General features: G+C 35.4%; 2 protein-coding genes across 2 annotated transcripts in view; both read left to right on the plus strand.

Moving 5' to 3' along the window:
* Window positions 1-2,019, plus strand: part of LOC143211341 (pyridoxine/pyridoxamine 5'-phosphate oxidase) — a 40,914-nt gene extending 38,895 nt beyond the window's left edge. Inside the window, exon 8 of the mRNA XM_076428879.1 lies at window positions 1,640-2,019. The gene's annotated coding sequence lies outside the window, so the exon portion shown is untranslated. The remainder of the gene's footprint in view (window positions 1-1,639) is intronic.
* A 624-nt stretch (window positions 2,020-2,643) lies between these two features.
* Window positions 2,644-11,200, plus strand: LOC143211343 (zinc finger BED domain-containing protein 5-like). The gene is made up of 2 exons (XM_076428883.1): window positions 2,644-2,780; window positions 4,620-11,200. Exon 2 carries the CDS (start codon window positions 5,040-5,042, stop codon window positions 5,670-5,672), a length of 633 nt encoding a protein of 210 aa, XP_076284998.1. The 5' UTR covers window positions 2,644-2,780; window positions 4,620-5,039; the 3' UTR covers window positions 5,673-11,200.
* Window positions 11,201-23,878: the final 12,678 nt, after the last annotated feature.

The following is a 23,878-nucleotide window of genomic DNA, read 5'->3' on the forward strand; positions in this document are numbered from 1 at the left end:
CATAAACACCCGCAGTCTATTGAGAAGAAATTCCTTGAACAGCTCTTAGCTGGCTTAGGTTCCACCGAGATCGAACCCATCGCTAACAAAGACGTAGAGCAAAGGGGGCCAGGAACGAGGGAGGGAGATCCACGGGTATTCTATCTACCAGTACCTACGATGCGATGCCGCGCAGGTTGAACGCAGGAGGTTTAGGTAGGGACGTGGTATGAGGAACAGGTGCGTAACACCAAGGTTCGGTGCCCTTCTGGTTTACAAACACAGATCTTTCCGAATATTTGCTCTCGGACCGCTCCGATCCTCCGGTGAATCTCATTCCGTGTACCTGTCCGATAGAGTGTTCCACTTTCCACAGGTTCCAAGTAAAATTTCCGATAAAGAACATTTCGCTGAGGCATATTTAGACACCTGGTCGTCCCATTCAGAAGATCGACGGTGTTCGAAGTGATCGGTTGTCGGTGAATAGGGTGAATTTTCGAGGTAGTCGGCGAGCAGTGGATTTATTGGAAAGAGGCATCTCGCAGGGAACTTGGTCCGCGTCACGGTCGAAACGCGACGTTCGGGATCGAGGGAGAAAAAGGTGGGAAGGTAAAAAATCGTGAGGCAGGTTGTAAGTCCACCTGTAGGGAACTCGTGCGGCGCCGGCACTGAAGAAGGAGATCGGTTGTTGGTGGGCGGGAAGGGGAGAGGCCAGCGGCCAGAGGCACTCTCAGAGAGATCGAGCCTCGATCTTTCTCTCCTCGATCTTTCTTCCCCTTTCGCGTTTCACCCTCTTCGTTTCTCCGTTGTCCAGTCCATCCTCGTCCCTCCTCTCTCGGCCAGGCGGTTTCTTTTTCTTTCTTTCCGTCTCTTTCTGCTGGCCAACAGCCGCCGACGCCCAGCCGGTTTTACACCGGCGAATCGATTCAATCGAGTGTCTCGGAAGAACCGGGCTGGTTCTAGTTCATGGGTCGAAGAATTTCGCTCCACTTGCCTAGAATAACCGGCGTAATTGTTCGTCTGGTCCAGAGGGACTCGTTCTCGCGCGCTGATGACGATACGCCTCCTGCCATGCTGCCGAGCCGAGCCGCGTCGATCCAATCGGACCTTCGACGCAGGAATAGATCCCGCTCGATCGCGAAAGCGAAACACAAGCCCAGCTGGAAAACGTATGCAGTTCCTCCCACGTTTCATTTCTGATCCCCTTCGTTTTGTTACAGTTCACCCGCGGACGCACGGTGGTCGATAAGTTATTCCTTGAAATTCATATAATTCCTCATAGAATACTTAGGTGTTTAGTAATTGGTTAGATACCAAAATATTTAATAATGTAAATCAATAGTTTAAATAATGGTACAGCAATTTTTGGGCGGTGAGGGTTAACCCCAATCATTTCAGTTTACGCTTTCCATAAATACATCCGATAAACACTTTTTAAAATATGAATTATGATGTAACTTTTAAAGCGTAACGTATCGTTGAATGACAAATTTATCAATTTCATTTTATTTTATACAGCGTGAGACATTGACAAATACTATTTAAAACTACTCGATTTGTATTCGTTGTATCAACGAAATTTTTAATGAATTATGTAGCGTTTTCAGGGTTGCATGAAATGAGTACAATTTCATTTTTTGATCTCCTTTTTTTGTTACAGTTCACCTGCGGACGTACGGTGGTCGATAAGTAAGGGGGGAAACTGGAATAAAGAAAAAATTTATTTAGAAATGTTAAGCCATGGTACACTGGACTTTCCAGAGATTTTTTGGTTTCTATTTAAACGCTTCATTAGTAAAGGTTAACTAAAGTTAAATAAAAGTTAACTGTAGCTAACAATGCTTGTCAATGCGGAGCAAAATTTCAAGACCTAAATAAAATAAAAAAGAAAATAAAAATATTCAGCATCGATTGTGGCAAGCAGCAGTTAAATAAATTTCACCCGTTAATAGTATTTTTACACAGAAAACAAGACAACAATATTTTTGGATTTTTTATACAATTTTTCACTGTTTTATTGGGTTGGGACGAAAGTTCGTAGCGTTTGTAAATTGAAATTGAAAGCTAGAATTCAGATATTTATTCATAGATTTATTCAATAACATATTTTCCATTCTGTTCTGTTACTTTTTGCCATTTTCGAGGTAACTTCGCGTGTTATTGAACAAACATATGAATAAATACCTTAATTTTATCTTCGATTCTGAATTTGAAAACGCTACGAACTTTCTTTCCAACCCAATATATTTCACCCGGTTAATTTCTTCATAAATGTGTAAAAATCCGCAGTCTATAACTAAAAAAATTGGAATGATTGAAAGTTCATTCAATTTTAATAATCATATGTATTTCTCTTCTTCCGAATTGAATATGTTACGAATTGTTTATGACACTGAGAGTATGGCTTTAAAGTGTAGTAGAATAGCAAAACAATAGTTCTAGTATTTGTATAGAACTTCTTTGAAACCTGAACCTTTCTTCTTCCTTATTGGGTATACTTCAGCGCTCATCACTGCAATTGCGGAGTTCAAAAGTAGCTGCGGCCTTCTGCGGTGTCCCGAGATTTATGGTCTGAAGGTCATGAAAAGGCTCCCAAGCACCTGATACCCAATAACTATAAAAGAATTTGGAAAGTACGCCTTTGGGACACTAAAATTCAGTTTTCGAGGAGAATGGACATGGAAGTTCGGCTTCAGACCTTTCCATTGAGGAAACCCATTATGATCGATGTGGTGATGTTAACCCCTCGCCGTACTTTAACGAGTCAGACCCGTGATGAAGATTTTAACAAAGCCTAACAAGTATGAATTTTCTTTTCTGTTTAGATAAAATAAAATTTGATTCGCTTGTAATCAATACTTAAGCATTGAAATAAATGTATCCATACAAAAAATATACATTTTCTCCTCTCTTCTACGACATTTTTGGGGATAGAGACGTTATTAAAGTTTTAATCACAGTAAAGGGGCCTCTAGACGATCAATAACACTGTCCAACAGCCAAAAAGTATTTCGATTCCCACTAGGCGAAGATATTTTGCTTTCTGGTTCGAAGAAAACGTCGACCATGCAAACTTCACAGGGAGTTTCTCAAGATAAAAGTCTGCTCTTTCGCGTGGTATAGTTCAATTTTTCGCTGGACCCTTATTTTTTGAGATAAATTCGAAAATATCCGCAAAAATTGGTGCAAAAGTGGTGCATCTTCGTCTTTAATCATTGTTTAAACATGTTTAAACAATCATAATGTATTAATATTGGATATCACTGTATTCGGGAAAGTCTACAGAATCTTTTGCTGTAAAGAACAATTCAATATCTTTTATAATAACGTCGCAATATTTGTTTAAAATTGAAAAATATGTCTTTTTTTTAAACTCCATTTTCTCAAAAACTGGACGTATAGGAAAAAAATTAAAACCAGATTCGGAATCAGCGCGGAAAACTCTACAAGAATCGCATAGTGGGAATCGAAATACTTTTAAAAAGTTGAAATTTGTTGGACAGTGTAATCAATTGTCAATATAGATTGACAATAATATTGAAGCTTTCGAATTAACAATGAATTAATTAATTGACAATACGTTTGAAGTTTTGGTAAACGGTTAAAGTGCCCTTTCAATGCGCCTCCTCGTTGATAGGCGTATGGACAATATTATTGATCATCTAGGGGCTCTTTAAATGAAGATGTTACGGCAAGAAGTTCAGTCATTACTCTTGACAAGAGAATGATACATTTATTTATGAAGACTAACAAGTGTGTTCAATTCCGTTATACGCGAATAAATGAATTTTCGTGATTACTTGACAAAAATGATACAACTATATCTATAAAGACTAACAAGTGTATTCAATTCTGTTATACGCGAATAAATGAATATTTGTCATAGAAATTCCTGTTTGTCGACCGTAGCTTACTAAATAAAGTTTTCATTAATGTTTTCGGCGCATAGGTTCGATCCAATTTTAACTGACAAGCAATCTTGCAAATTTTTAAATCATTCTCAACGTTTCGATCCGGATATAGATCCTTTTCAAGAGAACTTCTGTCTGTAAAAAACCGTATATTATAATGCATGTTTAACTGAATAGGGTAATAGTTGGTTAAACATACATTATAATATACGGTTTTTACAGACGCAAGTTCTCTTGAAAAGGATCCAGACCCGGATCGAAACGTTGAGAATGATTTGAAAATTTGCAAATTTGCTTGTTAGTTAAACTTGGATCGGACCTATGCGCCGAAAACATTAATGAAAAGTTTAATATTTGTCATTACTTGACAAGAATAATACATTTGTCTACGACGACTAACAAGCGTGTTCACTTCTATTATACGCGAATAACGGAAATTTTCCAGTGATACTAATCGTTTCGAAAAACCCACTGTTTCGAAAAGCACCATGCTCACACACATACATAGTTAGCCATTGTCCGCGGCAGCTGTTTCCAACCGGGGAGGCGCGCCCCCCCAGGGGAGGCGCGGGCTATTGCCAGGGAAGGCGCCAAAATTTTTAATAAAAAATTAATGTTCATACCATAATATCTACAAATAAATAAACTTTATACCGTAACGCGATAGTACAAATTCAGTGAAGTAATGTTTATTTTTATTTTTCTTACATTTTTATACATTCATTTCAGCCCTATTAAAAAATTATCTGGAGCTGAAGATTTAAAAAATGACGTCTTTGCAAACGCTCCGTTTCTGTTCAGCGAATCGTATGCAAAACAGTTGCGACAAATTCCGCTTGCTGATAATACAGTCGGAAGAAGAATCAATGATATATCTGAAGATATTTGCGATCAATTAGTTTCTCGGCTGCGTACTTCGAAATTCTCCATTCAAGTAGATGAGGCAACTGATATAGCTCAAGATGCCCATTTAATTGCATACGTTCGATATGTTGCGGAAAATAATATATTAGAAGATATACTATTTTGCAAACCCATTCCTGGAAAGACCGCATCCATTGAGATGTTTAATATAATAGACAGTTTTTTTACGAAAACGACATAACGTGGAATAATTGCATTGGACTGTGCACCGACGGAGCTCACTCAATGTCTGGACACCAAGCAGGTCTTCAAGCATTGGTCGAAAAGAAAGCACCACATGCTATCTGGACGCACTGTATGCTTCACAGAGCAGCTTTTGTGTCAAGACATATGAGCGAGGAACTGAACAACATTTTTACGAAAGTTATGAAAATTATAAACTACATTAAGAACAGTCCTTTGAGAGCTAGGCTGTTTGCAAAGCTGTGTGTTGATATGGGAGCTAATTACACCTCACTTCTGTATTATTACGAAGTTCGCTGGCTATCTCGTGCAAAAGTGATTCAAAGGGTGCTTCAGTTCAAAGAAGAAATAGCAACCTTTCTCGAAGAAAACCACCATGAAGAGGCACATTTGTGGACGAACGATAATGTTATTGTTAAACTTGCCTATTTGGTTGAAATTTTTGGAAAATTGAGTGGTTTAAATAAATCAATGCAGGGATTACACATGCATCCCCTTGTTCAAAAAGACAAAGTAAAAGCTTTCATTAAAAAGCTGGAGTTATGGAAATTAAATTTACAAAAGAATGAGTTTGAAATGTTTTCACTTTCAAAAGATTTCTGGGACACAGCCAATATTGAAGCGAGCAAAAATCTTTTTATCGAACACTTGGATGGTTCAGTGCTGCATTTTTAAAATTATTTCAAAGACCTTGATTTCTCAAAGGTTTTGTGGATACAGAATCCATTTATCGACAATCAAGAAGACGAATTTGAGCTGACAACCATCGAAAAGGAAAAATTGATAGAATTATCATACGACAGCTCACTGAAACAAAAGTTTCAAAATGAAACCATAATTCAATTTTGGGTGAATCTTAGTGGAGAATCTTTGTATTGCAAAGCAATGCATGTGCTTCTACCGTTTGTAACGTCTTATTTATGCGAAACGAGCTTTTCGACACTGGCTGCAATGAAAATATGTATAGAACCAGGTTAATAGTCGAAAAAGAGTTACGAGTGGCACTCTTCACATTGCCCCCAAGATTTGATAAACTTTGTGCCAATAAACAACAACACTCGCATTAAATTTTGATGCATTAGATGTAGTTTAATTAGTAATTTAATATAAAAATAAATATGCATGTTCCTGTTGTTATAGCAAAACCTTGTTATTATTCTGTTAATTGTAGTTTTCAGTATTTTAAAACGTGTCTATATTATTATATCGATTAGAAGATAGGGAGGCGCGAAAAAAAAATTTTTTTAGGAAGGCATAGTAGCATAAAGGTTGGAAACCGCTGGCTGAAATGATACCGACGCGCAACGTTGTTCTTCAGCATCATCGGGTTTTCCTTTTCACCGTGCTCTCTATTCGACTGAAAAATGACCCTGGAAATCAGTTCACCAATGAGCATTCGCAGACGTCAACGATCGGGCTCCGCGCCGTGATCGATAGATCGTCCGGCGGCTCGACCTCCTGACATGAATATTTAAAGGAAATTTTTCGAATATCAATCCCGTGAAATGACTTCGATGAGCTCACAGTGTGCTCGAGCTATTTTCTCCGCTGTGCTCGGTAGAAGAAACCAGCCATTGATCTTCTATCGGCGCGGCGTTCATCAACTATTTTAATGTACCGTGAATTTCTGTTCTGCATCGCGAGAAAGTACAAAACACTCTTGCCCTCCGTAAACACCGGCGAATATTCTCGTACAGCTCGTGATCGCGGTATCGAGACGTGACTCACTGATGTGCCTCTTTATTTTCAGCGAACGTGCTAAATGAGATTCAGTGAATTTCTTTTTATTGCGGACTTTCACTACGGCCGCATTCATGTTTACCAAGTAGATCATCCCTGTTGACTTTTCGCGATACAACGTAGATACAGTAGGATTCTCGTAACTGTCGTCGAGTCTCCCGAGCGACAGATCCAGCAGAGGTGCCACATTCTTTGTATGTAGTAGAATGCCGAACGAGAAGAATAGCGATTGGAAAGGAAAGAGGGGCTGCGGTTCCACGTTTCGACCCTCTGCTTCTCTTTCTTTTCCGTTCGCTATCCTCTTTCACGCCCCAAATTTTAATCTCTCATTACTAGACTGCGGATTTAATGCATTTATGACGAAAAGAGTAAGCGTAATTTAAAACGGCAAGGACATTCGGAAAATTTAAAAATGCTACTATATTACTTTAAACCTATCAAACATGATAGAAAAGAATATAACTTTCTATATCACTCCAGTTTATCGCAATTCAGGTAAAAAATATCTATTTTGTAAAAAGAGCCGCAGTCTACACATTACACAAGCAATTATGATCGTAACTATATCGTGTTGGGTGTCATTTTAATTAGGAAGACGAGACGAACACGATGGTACAAGTTTGATTCATGAAAAGCCAAAAATAGAAAAGTAGATATACAAAATGCATGTTTTAAATTTCGCAATTCCAGGCAATAGCAATTTTTCAAAATTTCGTTTACCCTTTACTTGGTAAACTAAGTCTTCTAATATGTCAATTTGTTCGTAACAATAATAATTGGTTCAATTTGAACAAAATTATGCGACTTTTAACCCTTTGCACTCGGAGATATTTCAACTCTATTATTAAACACCTTCGACCAGGATAGTTCCATTTTATATTAATCTTTTTCTTTGTTGGATATGAAATTGATATAATACCTCATACAATACTTAAATGTTTAGTAATTGATTAGACTCAGACATATAATTAGACACAGACATTAAATCCACCACGAGGCGAGGATTCAAGTAACCCATTTTAGAACTTTTATTTGACAATATATTTGCAATACAGTGTGAGTCCGAAGAAACAGAACACCTAAGTATCTCCGTTACTTTTCGTTGTACAAAAAAACTTTTCAGGACAAAGTTACACTGTTCGAAGGGCCACATGTAACGGTGTAAGCGAAAACATTTTCAAGGTCATTTTTTTTACAAGATTTCAAGGTCATTGATATTTTTTTAAAATGGAATGAGGTATTTTTTAATACATCAATCGATGCAGCTGGACATTCGTTATAAAAAAGTACTAACCCATATATGTCGAAAAGTTAGTAGTTCAGGAAATATTTCAATTTAAATAATTCTAAAACACCATTACTGTCGTGTGTACTAAGACGTTAGCGTTTACTTGCTAGTGTAAATTGAAGAGTTGAAATTGAAATTGAAAATTTGACGTTGAAAATGAAATTGAAGATTTGAAATTAACGAATTGAAATTGAAAAATTGAAATTGAAGAGTTGAAGGGTTGATATTGAAATTGACGTTGAAATTGAAGTTGAAGGGTTGATATTGAAATTGAAAAATTGAAGTTGAAATTGAAGAGTTGAAATTAACGAAGTGAAATTGAAAAATTGCAGTTGAAATGGAAGAGTTGAAATTGAAAAATTGAAGTTGAAATTGAAAAATTGAAATTGAAGAGTTGAAGTTGAAATGGAAGAGTTGAAATTGAAGTTGAAATGGAAGAGTTGAAATTGAAGTTGAAATGGAAGAGTTGAAATTGAAGTTGAAATTAAAGGTCAAATTGAAAAATTGAAGTTGAAATTGAAATTGAAGTTGAAATTGAAATTGAAATTGAAATTGATGTTAGCGTTTACTTGTGTAACGTCTTAGTACGACAGTAATGGTGTTTTAGAGTTATTTAAATTTAAATATCTCCCGAACTACTAACTTTTCGACATACATGGGTTAGTACTTTTTTATAACGAATGTCCAATTGCATCGATTGATGTATTAAAAAATACCTCATTCCATTTAAATAAATACTGATGACCTTGAAATCTCATAAAAAACTGATCTCGAAAATTTTTTCCCTTCCACCGTAACATGTGGCCCTTCAAACAGTGTAACTTTGTCCGGAAAAGTTTTTTTGTACAACGAAAAGTAACGGAGATATTTAAGTGTTCTGTTTCGTCGGACTCACCCTGTATATTATCATACAATATGTATATTTTTTGACTCCAGTATAAATTGTAATAAAAATCGCACAAAATATAAATAAATTTAATCTTGTTATTTTTATAATACTGTACGCATCAGACACTTTTGATGGTCGGTAGGTTTAGTATTAATAATAATTTGAACAATATTTCGAATAATGGTACAGCAGTTTTTATGGGTTAAATGTGATCGAAAACTTTTCGCCGAGGATTGTATTTCACTGCCACGGTGAAAAGAAATGAGGGAACGCTTCGGTAACTGTATAACAGTAGCGGCGAGAATATTTATTGCGATGATAAAGAACGGACGGGGGTCGGGATCGTCAATGGTGGGCGTTCCGAGGTGTGAATGGCCATGGATTTTTCCGTGGTTTCTGCATAAGTGCATTCGTAGGTCAACGTTTACCTGCAGGTGCATTTGTATTCACGAGCCGGCGACACGCAGTCGGGTGCAGGCAGCGTCGTGTAAACGCTGCAGGTATGTACCTGCCAATGCGGATGAATCAGCTGCTGAGGAACGTTTTTATGCACCATCTCCGAGAGATAATGTGGTCGTTCTTTTCACTGTTCTCCTTATTGCTCAATGCGCTGCCGAAGAGGCTGCTCGTGAATGCGTTAGACAAGCACCTCGCACGCTTCTACTCACTTACCGGCCCAGCCACAATGGAATTGTTACTGAAAATAGTTGGCGAAGCAGCATTGGCGTAGCCATTTCTGATCCACAAGAGCAATTTGAGCATTCAAAGATTTAACCTAAATCGTTTCAGTTTTCACTCTTCTCTTAACCCAGGCATGACAAACACGCGGCCAAAAACTTTGAAACTGTTGATGATAATTTGTAGGTTTTACACTCCAAATTCACCCTTTGTCAAATCAATTTCACCCTTCTGCAAATCGAATTCAACCTTTTGCAAACCAATTTCACTCATTAAGAATATTTAGAATTATTTATTCGCGTTTCGATTAAATTAGGGTGTCATTACTGCGAGGGAAGACTCAATACGCGATACGCTTCAATAAATATGTACATTCATTTCTAAAATTTATTAATCAGAAAATGGCTACAATGAATATACATATCTACACACAGTTCTCGCACATTACAAAGTTAATGAATTGGTAATTACTTTTAATTATGTATTCGATGTACATATTTGCAGTCAATAAAATTTTGAATTTCTTAACAATTGATTTACATTCCATGTGATTTTTTTACAAAAACTTACTTAAAAGTACTTTATTTGCAGAAGAGCGAAGTTGAGTTGCAAGAGGGCGATATTAATTTGCATAATTGAAACAACCGTATTGAAACAAAAATATATGGATGTTGTAATTCCACATTTTTACAATTATTTATCCGTCGACCGATTTCCCGATATGTTATGTGCAATTAGGTGTATTTCAGCTATGTTCGGTAGCAGTGGTAGCACGTATATGTGCGAACCATTATTTCCAACGTTAAAAAATAATAAAACTGCGCAAAGGTCGAGATGAACAGACCAGCGTGTACAATCAATTTCAACAAATCATTACAGTTCAACAAATTGATCCAAATTTTGAAAATTTGATTCCTGCAAAACTTTGCCAAGTTTCTTCGAAACAAAAATGAAATAGTTTTATTCAAATAAAGTAAACTTGAAAAAAAAAACAATTATTGTACGTATGCAAATGTGTTTCCGTTTTATTTCGAGTCTGCTTTTTTTCTATTGCGGTCCTCGAATTAATTTATAATACTTAATCAGGCCCTTGGTGGTGGAAGAGTTTGACATGCCTGTCTTAACCCCTTGCCGTATTTTAACGAGTCACGCTCGTCATGAAGTCTTTAAATTTCAAAGTCAGACAGATATGAATGTTACACGTTTCTTTTCAAATAAAATGTTTGATTCGCTTGTAATCAATATTTAAGCACTAAAATAAATGTATGTAGCCCTACAAAAATAATATATAAATTTTCTTTTCTCTACTACGACATTTTTCGGGATAAAGACATTTTAATCACTGTAACTGTAAAGAAAATGGTACGGCAAATAATTTTCAATTACACTATCCAACACCTTTGTTCCACAATTACTGTTGGGTGGTTCTTATGTGATTTCTTATGTTCTTATGTTATGATTCTTGGTCTGTTCTTAATTTTTCTCCTAGACGCACAGTTTTTGAGAAACATGGCTTTGAAAAAAAACATATTTTTCAACTTTAAACAAATATTGTGATATTATTATAAAAGATATTGAATTGTTCTTTACAGCAAAAGATTCTGTAGACTTTCCCGAATACAGTGATATCTAATATTAATACATTATGATTAAAGACCGAGAGACACCACTTTTGCACCAATTTTTGAGGATATTTTTCAATTTATCTCAAAAGATAAGGGTCCCGCAGAAAATCGAACTGTACCACGCGATAGAGCAAACTTTTATTTAAACATGTTTAAACAATCATAATGTATTAATATTGGATATCACTGTATTCGCGAAAGTCTACAGAATCTTTTACTGTAAAGAACAATTCAATATCTTTTATAATAACATCACAATATTTGTTAAGAGTTGAAAAATATGTTTTTTTTTTCAAAGCCATGTTTCCCAAAAACTGTGCGTCTAGGAGAAAAATTAAGGACAGATTCGGAATCAGCGCAAAAAACTCTAAAAGAACCACCCACCAGTGATTGTGGAACATAAAACAAGTTGAAATTTGTTGGACAGTGTTATTAGGTTGTCCCAAAAGTTGGTTTTCGATTTATGCACATAATGCAAATTCATGCTAGGAAGAACGAAAACATTAACATAAAGATTATCGCATTGCTTGTATTTATTTAGCAACATTAAAGAAACACATTCCGTAAGAAACTTTTGGGACAACTTAATAGATATATCTGCTACAATGGTTATTGAGCTACCATGATAGGTATAAGTACAGCAACCACAATCTCCGAAAAGTTGAGAACTTTAAGGGATTCCATATCATACTCCCGAAAAAGTTTTATCTGGAGATTCGTAAAACTGCTCCAAAAGTGCAGTCCTATTGCACAGCGGTAACAGATAAGACTTGAAACTTTAAACGTGTTTCTCTCGAAATAAAGTTTTTAAAGTCGGTGCCAGAAATATCAGAAAGACTACTGGACCAAATTGGACAACATCTTCCAGTAACATTCTGAAGGCTATCATCTAGTTCTTGACTGCATTTGTCAAGGTATTCTAAACATTACCCTCCAATATCGTGTCAGACTCGTGATGAATATTCTGAACAGAGTTTCATAAATATGTATGTTATTAATTTCCTTTAAACCGAGTCGAAATTCTATTTTGATTTTGTTGACGTATAGTTATTGTGGAACATGTAGGCATACAATAGATAAAAATTTTTTCCTTCTGTTTAGGAAGTTACAAACTACAAAGAAGTTCCAATCACTAAAACCGCAAAATAGATCGTAATGCAAGGGGTTAATCAAGATTTTAGTCATCAGAGGTTCGGATAATCGAGGTCGTGCTGTAATATTCTTTAAATAAAATGACATATGCACTTGAAACGCGTCCATAAACACGCGTGCAAAATCCTAATACAAAAAGTTTAGTAGTTCCGCTGAAAAAAATTCCTGGAGATTGATACGAAACAAATGGTATTAAAAATCAGAATACACCCTTAATAAATTATTGTGTCCGAGGAGACCGTGCGGGAGGCGATCGATAGTGGTGTATGCGTTAAAAACAACGATTCGAACAAGTCCGTCGCGTCGCCTTGATGCGTGCAGGATGTTTGTAGTTTCGGGGGGTCAAAGAGGAGTCAGCCCCGTACAAGCTTTTACGCCAAGCGACAGCAGCGAGGCGTTGCTACAGCGTGCAACTGTCTCTCGCGTCGTTTTGTTCACTGAACTAGTTTCCTCTCCCTTCCCTCTCCAATCCATTCCAGCCACTACCACCGACGCCATCTCACTAGCACCACTGGCCCGGCCGTTATCAAGATCACCACTGTGCTGGAAGCCGGAGGAACACGGAACAAGAAACAGAAAGAGACAGCCTGAGAAAGAGAGCGAGAGAGGGGGAGAGAGAGAGAGGAAGAACGAGGGAGAAGTCGAGGAGAAGGCACAGATCGAGTCCGGCAGAACTGTCTGACTTTTAGCGAAGATTCTTCCGAATTTAGTTCGACTACAAGGAATTCCTCTTCAGGAAATGATGCCCATCGGAAACCCGGCAGACGAGAATAGGGAAGAGACACGCTACACAGTGTACCAAAATGCTCAAAGGTTGACTAAAGTACAATTTTTGATGTAATGAATTTTGTTCATCCGAGTGGTGATGTAAAAATTAATTTTAACGTTGCTAAATTATATTCCCAATCGCTGGCCAAAGTACAATTTCTCGACGTGAAGAATTGTGTTTATGTGAATGTAGTCCAGTCAATGAATGCTCATAAGGGGGATGTAGAGGAAGGAACACAATTTTTAGCTTTGGGACTTTGTTTGGACTAGTTAGGAGGTAAACATACTAAAAGTCCCCACTCCAAGAAGGTGAGCGGAGTGCAGGGGGGCACGTAGAAGGTCCCCTTTTTCGGTTTTTCGCTTATATGTCGAAAACTATGCGTCCTACCGATAAGACCATTCTATACAAAATTAAAGCTGATAAAATGTGCCGCAAGATTGATTCGATTCAGTTTTTCGCTATCTCGCATAGTTTCCGAGATATCCGCGCTGAAACTTCACTAATTGTACTGAAGAGTTAGCTAGTCAAATAAGGCATTTCTTTTTCACAATTAATGAACTTTGAGCGCGGATATCTCGAAAACTATGCGTCCTAGCGATAAGACCATTCTATACAAAATTAAAGCTGATAACATGTGTCACAAGATTGATTCAATTCAGTTTTTCGCTATCACGCATAGTTTCCGAGATATCCGCGCTGGAAGTTCACTAATTGTGCTGAAGAGTTAGCTAGTCAAATAAGGCAATTTCTTTCTCACAATTAGTGAACTTTGAGCGCGGATATCTCGGAAACTATGCGTGATAGCGAAAAACTGAATCGAATCAATCTTGTGGTACATGTTATCAGCTTTAATATTGTACAGAATGGTCTTATCGCTAGGACGCATAGTTTCCGAGATATACGCGGAAAACTGAAAATGGGGACCTTCTACGTGCCCCCCTGCAGCCCGCTCACCTCCTAGGAGTGGGGACTTTTAGTATGTTTACCTCCTAACTATTGTCCAAACAAAGACCCAAAGTTAAAACTTGTGTTCCTTCCATTTCCCTCTACAACTTTGCGTCGACTGGACTAATGGTGTTGTCATCAAGTAATAGTTCAAGCTATAAGGACCTCTAAAAATTAGCTAGAAAAGTTACAAAAGAAGTACAGAATTTTGATCATTTGAATGGTGATGTCATTAAGTAATAGTTCGAACTACACGGAGCTATGAAAATTAGCTTCCAAAATTAATTTTAACGTTGCTAAATTATATGCCCAAAAGCTGGCCCAAGTACAATTTTTATGTAAAGAATTTTGTTCATCCGGGTGTTGATGTCATTAAGCCATAAAGTTCAAGCCATAAGGACCTATACAAAATTAGCTTCCAGAATTGATTTTAATGTTGTTAAATTGTACCTTTAGTTCAGTTTTCCTTCATTCAAATACTGTGAATTGTTCTGCTTGAATAACTTTTTCCTCTGCTATTGTTTTCGAATCACAATAGCGGATTAAATTAATAAAATAATAAATTGATAAAATAATTGAAAGAACGAATGAAATCGAATTGGAAAGTGTCATGAGAAAATATCTTTTGAGAGTGACTTTTATTCACATTACTATGGTTATCACATTACAACTGCTGTATCTCATTACTAGGAAGTGTTCAACACAGACTTCTGCGTCTGATCGCACTTCATATCGATTGTCCTATTTCTAGAACACTTATATTGGATATAATTATTAGGCTATTGTTTCAGATACTATTGTTGAATAGTATAGAAATGAAAGTTTAACGTCACAAAGACGTCGTTGTTAGCAGATTCGCCAGATTAAGACTAAATAGAAAGAATAATTTCTACTATCAAATTTATAGATGCATTTGGCGCTACCGTTTCGATCAATTACTAATATAGCAATTTTGCAAAAAATTTACTCTTTCCTGACGTTTCGGTTCCGTTTTGAACCTTTATCAAAGGTGGAAATTTGCTTCTAAACAAAAATATACATATAATATAAATTTCAATGATAAGAAATGAATTTGATCATACTTGGTCTTGATACGTACTTGCTATAATAACTTTATCTACAGTCGGTCACGAAAATATTCGGACACCACTATAGTTTTGACTATTATAGTCCGTACTTCATAAATTTATGCAATAAGAACAAAAAGAGGTTTCACGTATGTTACTATGCAGTGTGTAGTTAACATAAACATAAGAGATATTTATTTACGATAAGTGATTACATAAATAATAAAAGAAAAATGGAAAGTACGCTCATTTTCATGTCACGAAAATATTGGGACACTATCAAAACTAAGTTTATAACAGTATATATAAATCTTGTTTTTATAAATTAATATTTTGTTGGATATCCCATATGTTTTATGACGTGCCGTAATCGCGTTGGCATATTACAAATTATTCTTTTTAAATAATCTTGCCCAATACATAGCCATTCTTCTTGCAGACGTCTTTTTAGTTCGTCCTTTGTGTTTATGGGAGTTGTTCGAATTCGGCGATCTAATTCATCCCATAAATTTTCAATGGGATTCAAATCTGGCGATTGCGGTGGTGGCTGGAGAACATTCTTGCAAGTGTAGAATAAGAATTCTTGCACAATACGCGATTTGTGCTTTGGGTCGTTATCCTGATAAAATTTTATCCCACTTTGAAGTCCCATATTATCAGCACTTTTTTAAAAATAGTTTTGCAAAATGTGCAGATACCTATTCTTATCGAGGATGTCGTCGATAAAAACCAATTCACCTACTCCATGGGCCGAAATACAGCCCCACACCATCACAGACCCACCACCGTGTTTCACAGTCGGCTGCAAATGTCTCGGATTTAATTCTTCTTTCGATTTCCGCCATACCCTAATTCTTCCATCGCTTCCATAAATATTAAATTTGGACTCGTCCGCGAAAATTATGTCTTCCCACCACTGACTTTCCTTTGAAATATAGTTTTTTGCAAAATTCAGTCTCTTCATCCTGTTTTTCGCGTTAATATACGGCTTTCTTCGAGTTATTCTTCCATTATAGCCCTCTGATCGTAACACTCTTCTTATGTTTTCCGGATGCACTGATATTCCACGGACATTATCTAATTCAGCTGCTAACTTTGGAGCACTTATCCGAGTATCACATTTGATTCTCCTAATTATGGAGCGTTTATCACGAGTATTGAGGATCGGTTTGCGTCCGCTTTGAGGGATAGATTCAATTCTATCTTCATTCTTGTAACGTCGCACAATATCCCATACTGTGCTCTTACTAATATTTAATAAATCTGCAATTTTGCGAATCGATTTCCCCTTTTCCCGATGAAAAATTACTAATTGTCGCATATCAAACGATGTGTTCTTACTTTCCCGACCCATTTCGCACAAATTTTGAGCAAGACTGACAAATATTCGATCTCTAACATACCCTGTACATGGTATGAATGATATGTTTACAAACATTGGTTCAATCAGTTCCTGGCACCTGGAAACTTGAGAAGTACAGCAAGTGTCCGAATATTTTCGTGACATGAAAATGAGCGTACTTTCCATTTTTCTTTTATTATTTATGTAATAGCTTATCGTAAATAAATATCTCTTATGTTTATGTTAACTACACACTGCATAGTAACATACGTGAAACCTCTTTTTGTTTTTATTGCATAAATTTATGAAGTACGGACTATAATAGTCAAAACTATAGTGGTGTCCGAATATTTTCGTGACCGACTGTATGTAAAAATGAACATTGAGAAATTGATGTGTACCAGTTGCTGGTTTGAAACATATTAAAGTCAAAGTGACCGTATCGAACTTGAACAAAAACTGAAAACATTGAAGGAACCAATTTTTCAAGTTTAAAGGTATACAGTAGGGTGGACCTAAGCTATACTTGGCGAAAAATTTTTATCGAGATACAAAGCACGACGCCCCCCAGAATGGTTCTCTTTGGTGAGAAAAAAATTTGGGCAAAGTTTGAAATCGATCGAAAAAAAGGATCACGTGGCGCATTTAAATTGAAAATTTTGAAAATTTTGAAATTCATCGTAACTATAAAGTATTATATATCGTTGGATTTGTAATTTTTTTTTAAATAAGAATATGGAAAAATTATATGACCTTAATTAAAAAAAAAATAACGATGACCTTGAAATTTCGAAAATTTCATTTTTAAAAAAAATTTTTTTTGTGCCATTATATTTACCATATTGAACAGTGTAACTTTTTCCTCTGACATTTTTTCGTATAACCACAAATAACAGAGATATGTCATTTTGTATTGTACTATTGTACTATACATGTGAATGAATATTTTGAATATGTATATTCTACAGAATAGTGATAAGGAACTATTTCTTATATTCTAATGTAAGACTATCCGCTTTTAAGATGGCAAGGACAGAGCGGGTCACCAAATAATACGCCGATCAATGGTGAAGCCGCTCGCCAAGAATGCATTTTATTAAATGAACAGACAAACAATACAAAATCTAGAGAGAGAATCCAAACTTGACAAGTCACTGGAAGAACGGGTCCTCAGACCCGAAGTGGCTGTAAGGACCCGCGCTGCCAGCGTATTTTATGACGCTACCCCTCTGGGTTTCCCTGAGAGGGAGGTAGCTGTGTGGTTCGCCTGTGCTGCGGACCCTCGACGTTCGATTTACATGTTTTTCGCTATTGTTGTTTTCGTTGCGTCAGGATATTGCTGGCGGTAATCTTTTACCATTTGCAGTACCAACTGCTTTTCTTCCTCATTGCGAGCTAAAATGTAATCCTGTATTAGCTTAACGGCTCTTTCTACCGAATCATTGACACAGGTAAAGCCTTAACTATATCTAAACCTAGTTTGTAAGAATCTTCATCTTGCCAAACTATTGGATCTTTTTTTAAAAATTCTGTCAATATATTAAATCTGCTACAAAATTTTCGACTTTCGTCTGATATAAAACCTGAAATGTCCTCTTGCATGTGATCGGCCACATTAGTTGGTAAAATGACAAATTTTTTATAATAATCGCCGCTACTAAAAGATCACTAATTGATCAAGAAACTCTTGTTCCTGTTGATCTTGTATCTGGGATCGTCGTTTACAACTCTTTTGTAAGACCTTCCACTTGTGGTATAATGACTCCAATTTCTCGACGCAGCGACTGTTTAACTGAACTGGAATTTTGGCCTTTTCCCACAACACCTCCACTTCTTTAACAACAAGGTGTGCACTAGACCGAAGGTTCAATTTCACTTTCCGCAAATTATAAAATAGCACTCCTAAAACTTGTCGTTTCGATGGCAACTTAGCGTCAATTATCTGATTTTCATCATGTTCTAATAAGAACAGTTTTTCGCGACTTCTACTTTCCATTGGGCTTCTCAATTTATATAGAAATTGAGTAGTTTTCCTGTATGACTACTGTAACGTCTCGCGTCTGCCAAATCTGGATTGAACGACGATGATCACGAGTCCGATTTTGTAAGTTGAGGTGATAGTTGATCAAAGACAACACTTGAGGTTGTATGTTCGCTTACTCGATACTGATGATTACAGTTCGTTAGCTCAGACAGATCTAATCGGTGGTTCTCTGATACATCTAAATCTTACTTCGGTGTGGATGTCGTTTGTTTGAAAAAGCGTGATGATTGGTTGATGGAGTTGAAAGTAATTGGTGGAAAAACTTGTAAGGATAGGAGTAGGAATAGGAGTGGGAGTTTAAGTACGGGTTGTTATAAAATTTTTAACGAGGGTTTACATCTGTTTCCCGGGTGTGCGCTTATGAATTTCAAGGTAGGTAAAATTGTAAAAAAGTGGACTTAAGGTCCACGGGGTACATCTGGAGGTAACATAATAAATTATATTGGGTCATAGGTAATAAATGGATATGTTTAAATATCTGTTATTTGTGGTTCTACGAAAAAATGTCAGAGGAAAAAGTTGCATTGTTCAATATGGTAAATATAATGGCATAAAAAAATTTTTTTTTAAAAATCAAATTTTCGAAATTTCAAGGTCATCGTTATTTTTTTAAAAATTAAGGTCATATAATTTTTCCATATTCTTATTTAGAAAAAAATTACAAATCCAACGATATATAATACTTTATAGTTACGATGAATTTCAAAATTTTCAAAATTTTCAATTTAAATGCGCCACGTGATCCTTTTATCCGATCGATCTTAAATTTTGCACAAATTTTTTTCTCACCAAAGAGAACCATTCTGGGGGGCGTCGTGAAAAAAATTCGTTGGTCAAAAAATAAGGACCACCCTAGTATACAGTATACATACATATAGTATGTATACCAACCTTCTTGAAAATTCTTCTAATGTCATTAGAAATGTTGTTAACATATGGGATAACCACTGTATTCTTCCAATTTATTGGACCTCTTGTTCTGAACCTTTCCTCTCTTCGCTTTTCGACGAAGGGAGGATGGTATAAATCAAATACTCGTTCTTTGATGACGTTAGAATGTTAGAAACGAGATTTTCAGGGTATCCATTATGTTTCAATACATTCTTAATGAGTGACAGATTGTTTGATCTGAATTCAGGATTTGCTAACAAGATGGCCCGATCAATAAGACCTTCGACAAGACCTATCTTATAAATATGTTTTTGTCTATCGATCGTATTTAAAGATAGACCTATCTTATGTTGTAACGGATGGAAAGAATAAAAATTTACGTGTCTGCCAGACCAGCTAGTTTTGTGAAACCAATTTGTTTTAAGTTCTTTACCAACTCTGATAATACTGACGTCAAGAAATTTAAGACATGAATCCGTTCCTATTTCATGTGTGAATTGTAGTCTGTTGTGAAAATTATTAAAAGTGGCAACCAACGCTGTTACTTGGTCAGGTTTACAACACGTAAGGATATCATCTACGTATCTTTTATAAAACTTAAGTTCAAATGGTAATTTGGAAATGGAAACTTTTTCCAATTCTTCCATTACTAAACCTTTGATAAAGGTTCAAAATGGAACCGAAACGTCAGGAAAGAAGTAAATTTTTTGCAAAATTGATATATTAGTAATTGATTGAAACGGTCGCGCCGAAAGCATCTATAAATTTGATAAATAGAAAGAATTCGGAATACAAGATTTTGATGAGTTCATCAAGAACAACATGTCGTTTGTTTAGTCAAAATTCGTTGTTAGCAGAGTCGCCAAATTATGACTTATGTCCCACAGTGTCGCACAGTGTCTCTAATTTATTACATGAACTACGTATACCTAATTCTGCAATTCGTTGTGAGTAATCCTTTAGGCAAATGACACGGAACTTTGAGAAAGATATTAAGAGGAAGCAACATCGACTGAGAAATAGCCCAAACTGAGGAGAGAAGCAAGAAAAAGGTACGCTAACATGAAAAAGTCGATATCTTCTTCTTGATGAATGGGTGCTCCAGTGCTCCCATACGTAATGCTTCAGTAAATTAAGTTTAGTTCCGAGATTGTTCAAGCAGAAAGCGATAAAGATGAAAGTTAAGAATATAGAACCGAGGACAAGTGCGGAAACCGTAATTAAGGAAGTGATATCGTAAAATTTAAGTAGAGCTTTAATGATTAGCTCGACCGTCCTTATGCTTTCCCTCGAATGAGTTATGGAGTATTATGGAGTAGAGGAAAAAAGGACAAATTACGCGTATAATCCTCGAAGTGGAAATTAAGATGAAGTATCAAGAAGACATGATTAAAAACGGCTGTAAGTTCGATTAAAGTTTCAAGAGTGATCTGTTATTTTGCGGCGACGTGATAAGAAGGATGAGTGATTTGATGATTAAAGAAATATAATCATAAAACAAATTTGATTGAACATTTTTGACTACACTTGTGTACAAAAATGTTAATATATTAAGGAAATGGTTTTTCTTTGTACGATCATGGCGTACAGAAAAAATACATGAAATGCCGAATGGAGAAAGTGTTATTTTTAAATAATTAAGGAATACCCCGAATACATTTATTGTTATTTTTGTAGTCTAAAGGATTTTTTCGTATTTTATTCATGGTATAATATTTATTATTTGGATAATATTTTTAATATATTGCTATTCTTGTATGTAATTATTTAAAATTCAAAAATAAAATTTATTCTTATTCTTATAGTTCAAACATAAGTCGGGTTTTGATAGTTTCATAATATTATTTATGTACTTTTTCGTATTTTATTCATGGTGAATATATAATATTTATTGTTCGGATAATATTTTTTAATACATTTATATTCTTGTGTATACTATTATTTCTTAGTTTCAGCTTCAATCTTATTTTAATTACCTTCGATCTAATTAGTTAGTATTCAAAAATAAAATGTATTATTATTATTATAGTTTGAAGAATAAATCGTGTTTTATTGAAACTACCTTTAATCTAATTGTTTAGAATTTAAAAATAAAATTTATCATTATTCTGATACTTTGAAGAATAAATCGTGTTGTAACAGTTTCATAATATTATTTGAATACTTTTCAGTATTTTTATAATCATGGTGTCATTGGTCTATTTGTTATTTCGGTGATATTTGACAAAATATATTCCTACTATTGTGTAGGTTGCTATTTATTAGATACAGCTTCTACATATTTTATTTAAATTACCTTCAATCTAATTGTTTAGAATTCAATAATAAAATTTATTATTATTCTCATAGCCTAAAGAATAAATCGTGTTGTCTATTATTTCCTAACTTTAGCTTCTACGTATTTAATTAATGTTATTTCTAATTCAATTTTTAAAGATTGGAGAATTAAATATGTAAATATTTTTATAATTAGACAGTGGATCTCGTTGCTCTTATCTTATCAGCTCGTTGCATATGAAATGTCCGATTTCAGAATGCAAATGATATAATGTGTTTTAGTAAAAAAATTACTATTATAATCTACAAGTTTATTATTATGTCATTTGAAGATACAAATATATTTTAAGGCATGTCTTCAGTTTCTAATTACTAGACTCCGGATGTTTATGCAAAATAAAAAGTTTGTGCATCAATTGCAAGACGCAGGAGCTAAATATAAATTGATATTCTTCATAAATAATTTTAATGCAATGAAAATAATATATTAATACTTATACTCTCAAATTCTTTTAATATTTTCACTGCTTTAAATTGCACTTGCTCATTTTTGTTATAAATGCATAAAATCCGGAGTCTACTAATTACTAGCGGATTAGTAATTAGAAGCTCCAGTGGATCTATATGCAAAATAAAAATTTCCTACCTGAATTGCAACAAACTGAAGTCGCATAGAGATTTATTTTCTTTGTTAATATGTTTAGTAGGTTGAAAATAATATAATGGTATTTTTAAATTACATCTACTCATTTTTGTCATAAATGCATAAAATCCGCTGTCTATTTATAATGGAGGTAGTTTACCTAAATGAAGTGTGAAACAAAAAACATTTTCGATAGTGAGATGTCAATCAGAAAATGTTTTAAACGACGGTATAGACAAATTGTAGAATAAATGAAGATGATAAAGTGAGAAAAATATGTCAAAATAAACGTTGTGCCATCAGAGTAAAAGATAATATTGAAAGAAGATAATTGAGCAGATGCATCGGGCGCATAGCGAAGTTATTGCAAAGAGAGAAGAATGGAAGTCGGTTCAGGCAAGAGTATATTGAAGCACCAGAATTTTGACGGTCACGATACTTCATCGAATAAGAAAACAACAATATCGGCAGATCTTCAGCTCCTCTGAATGGAGGTTCAAGAAAAGGAAGAGTCGGGAATGCAGAACCAGAAGAAGAAATGGACAGGGTCGCAAGAGTAAAAGGAACTGAGCGGATTAAAAAGAGCAGCGGAAGGCTTCTCACGGAACTTAAAGATAAATACGTACACCATTTAAAGGAATCTCAAAGGGACAAACAAAAAGATAGAATTCAAAACGAAAAGAACGAATTTAAAGAGGCAGTCGAAAACCTGGAAGTCGATGAAACGCTTTCGAAAATTTGTGAACCGACCGCGCGTTGTCTTCTTCTTCGCTGGCTTTTACCGGGACTCTGATAAAACAGAAGTAAAAAGTTAACCCATAATTAAAAAGACGGAGAAAGAAAATACAGAATGAAGATTCGGCATGAGCTAAATATATGCCTGCTGACCGCAGGGATACTTCTGTGTATCAGCTACAGTCTACAGCAAAGAATTCACTTGAAAGATTGCGTATACCTAGCTAAATAGTTTCCAGTAATTATTATTTATGTTACTATAAATGAAACATTATTTCTGAGCATCGAATGCTCTTGAAACTTTAAACGTGTTTTTTTTAATATCATGTTTCGAGTTAATGTTAATCTAGATAAAATGTTGTCTAACAGTTTGGAAATTGTGTTGTGGAAATTGATATATAATTTTTAAGTGAATTTTTAAAAATGTACATACATGTTTGTTAATATTGAAAATTATTACTACTACTGAGAAGTACCTGATTTATATACTTTCTGTTAATTTTATTGAATTGTTTTTTCAACTGTTCAACTGATGTTTCAAGAGAAATACATTAGGGGAGGGAGCACGAATTGAGGGGAAAACGTTATCCTTTCTCTCTGCTCACCGGACACATACACGGCGGAGACGAAACGCGTCACGTGACCGGTCACGTGCCGGAAGCGTGGGGAATAGCGTCGTAGAAGGGGAAGGTAGACTGAGGACACAAGTCTTAATCTGGCGACTACAATTATACAAACTGATATAGCATAAACTTCTTGGCTTTGATACATTTGGAAGAAATATGAAGAATTCAAT

The sequence above is a fragment of the Lasioglossum baleicum genome, chromosome 8 (genome assembly GCF_051020765.1).
Source record: "Lasioglossum baleicum chromosome 8, iyLasBale1, whole genome shotgun sequence".
Classification (NCBI taxonomy): Eukaryota; Metazoa; Arthropoda; class Insecta; order Hymenoptera; family Halictidae; genus Lasioglossum; species Lasioglossum baleicum.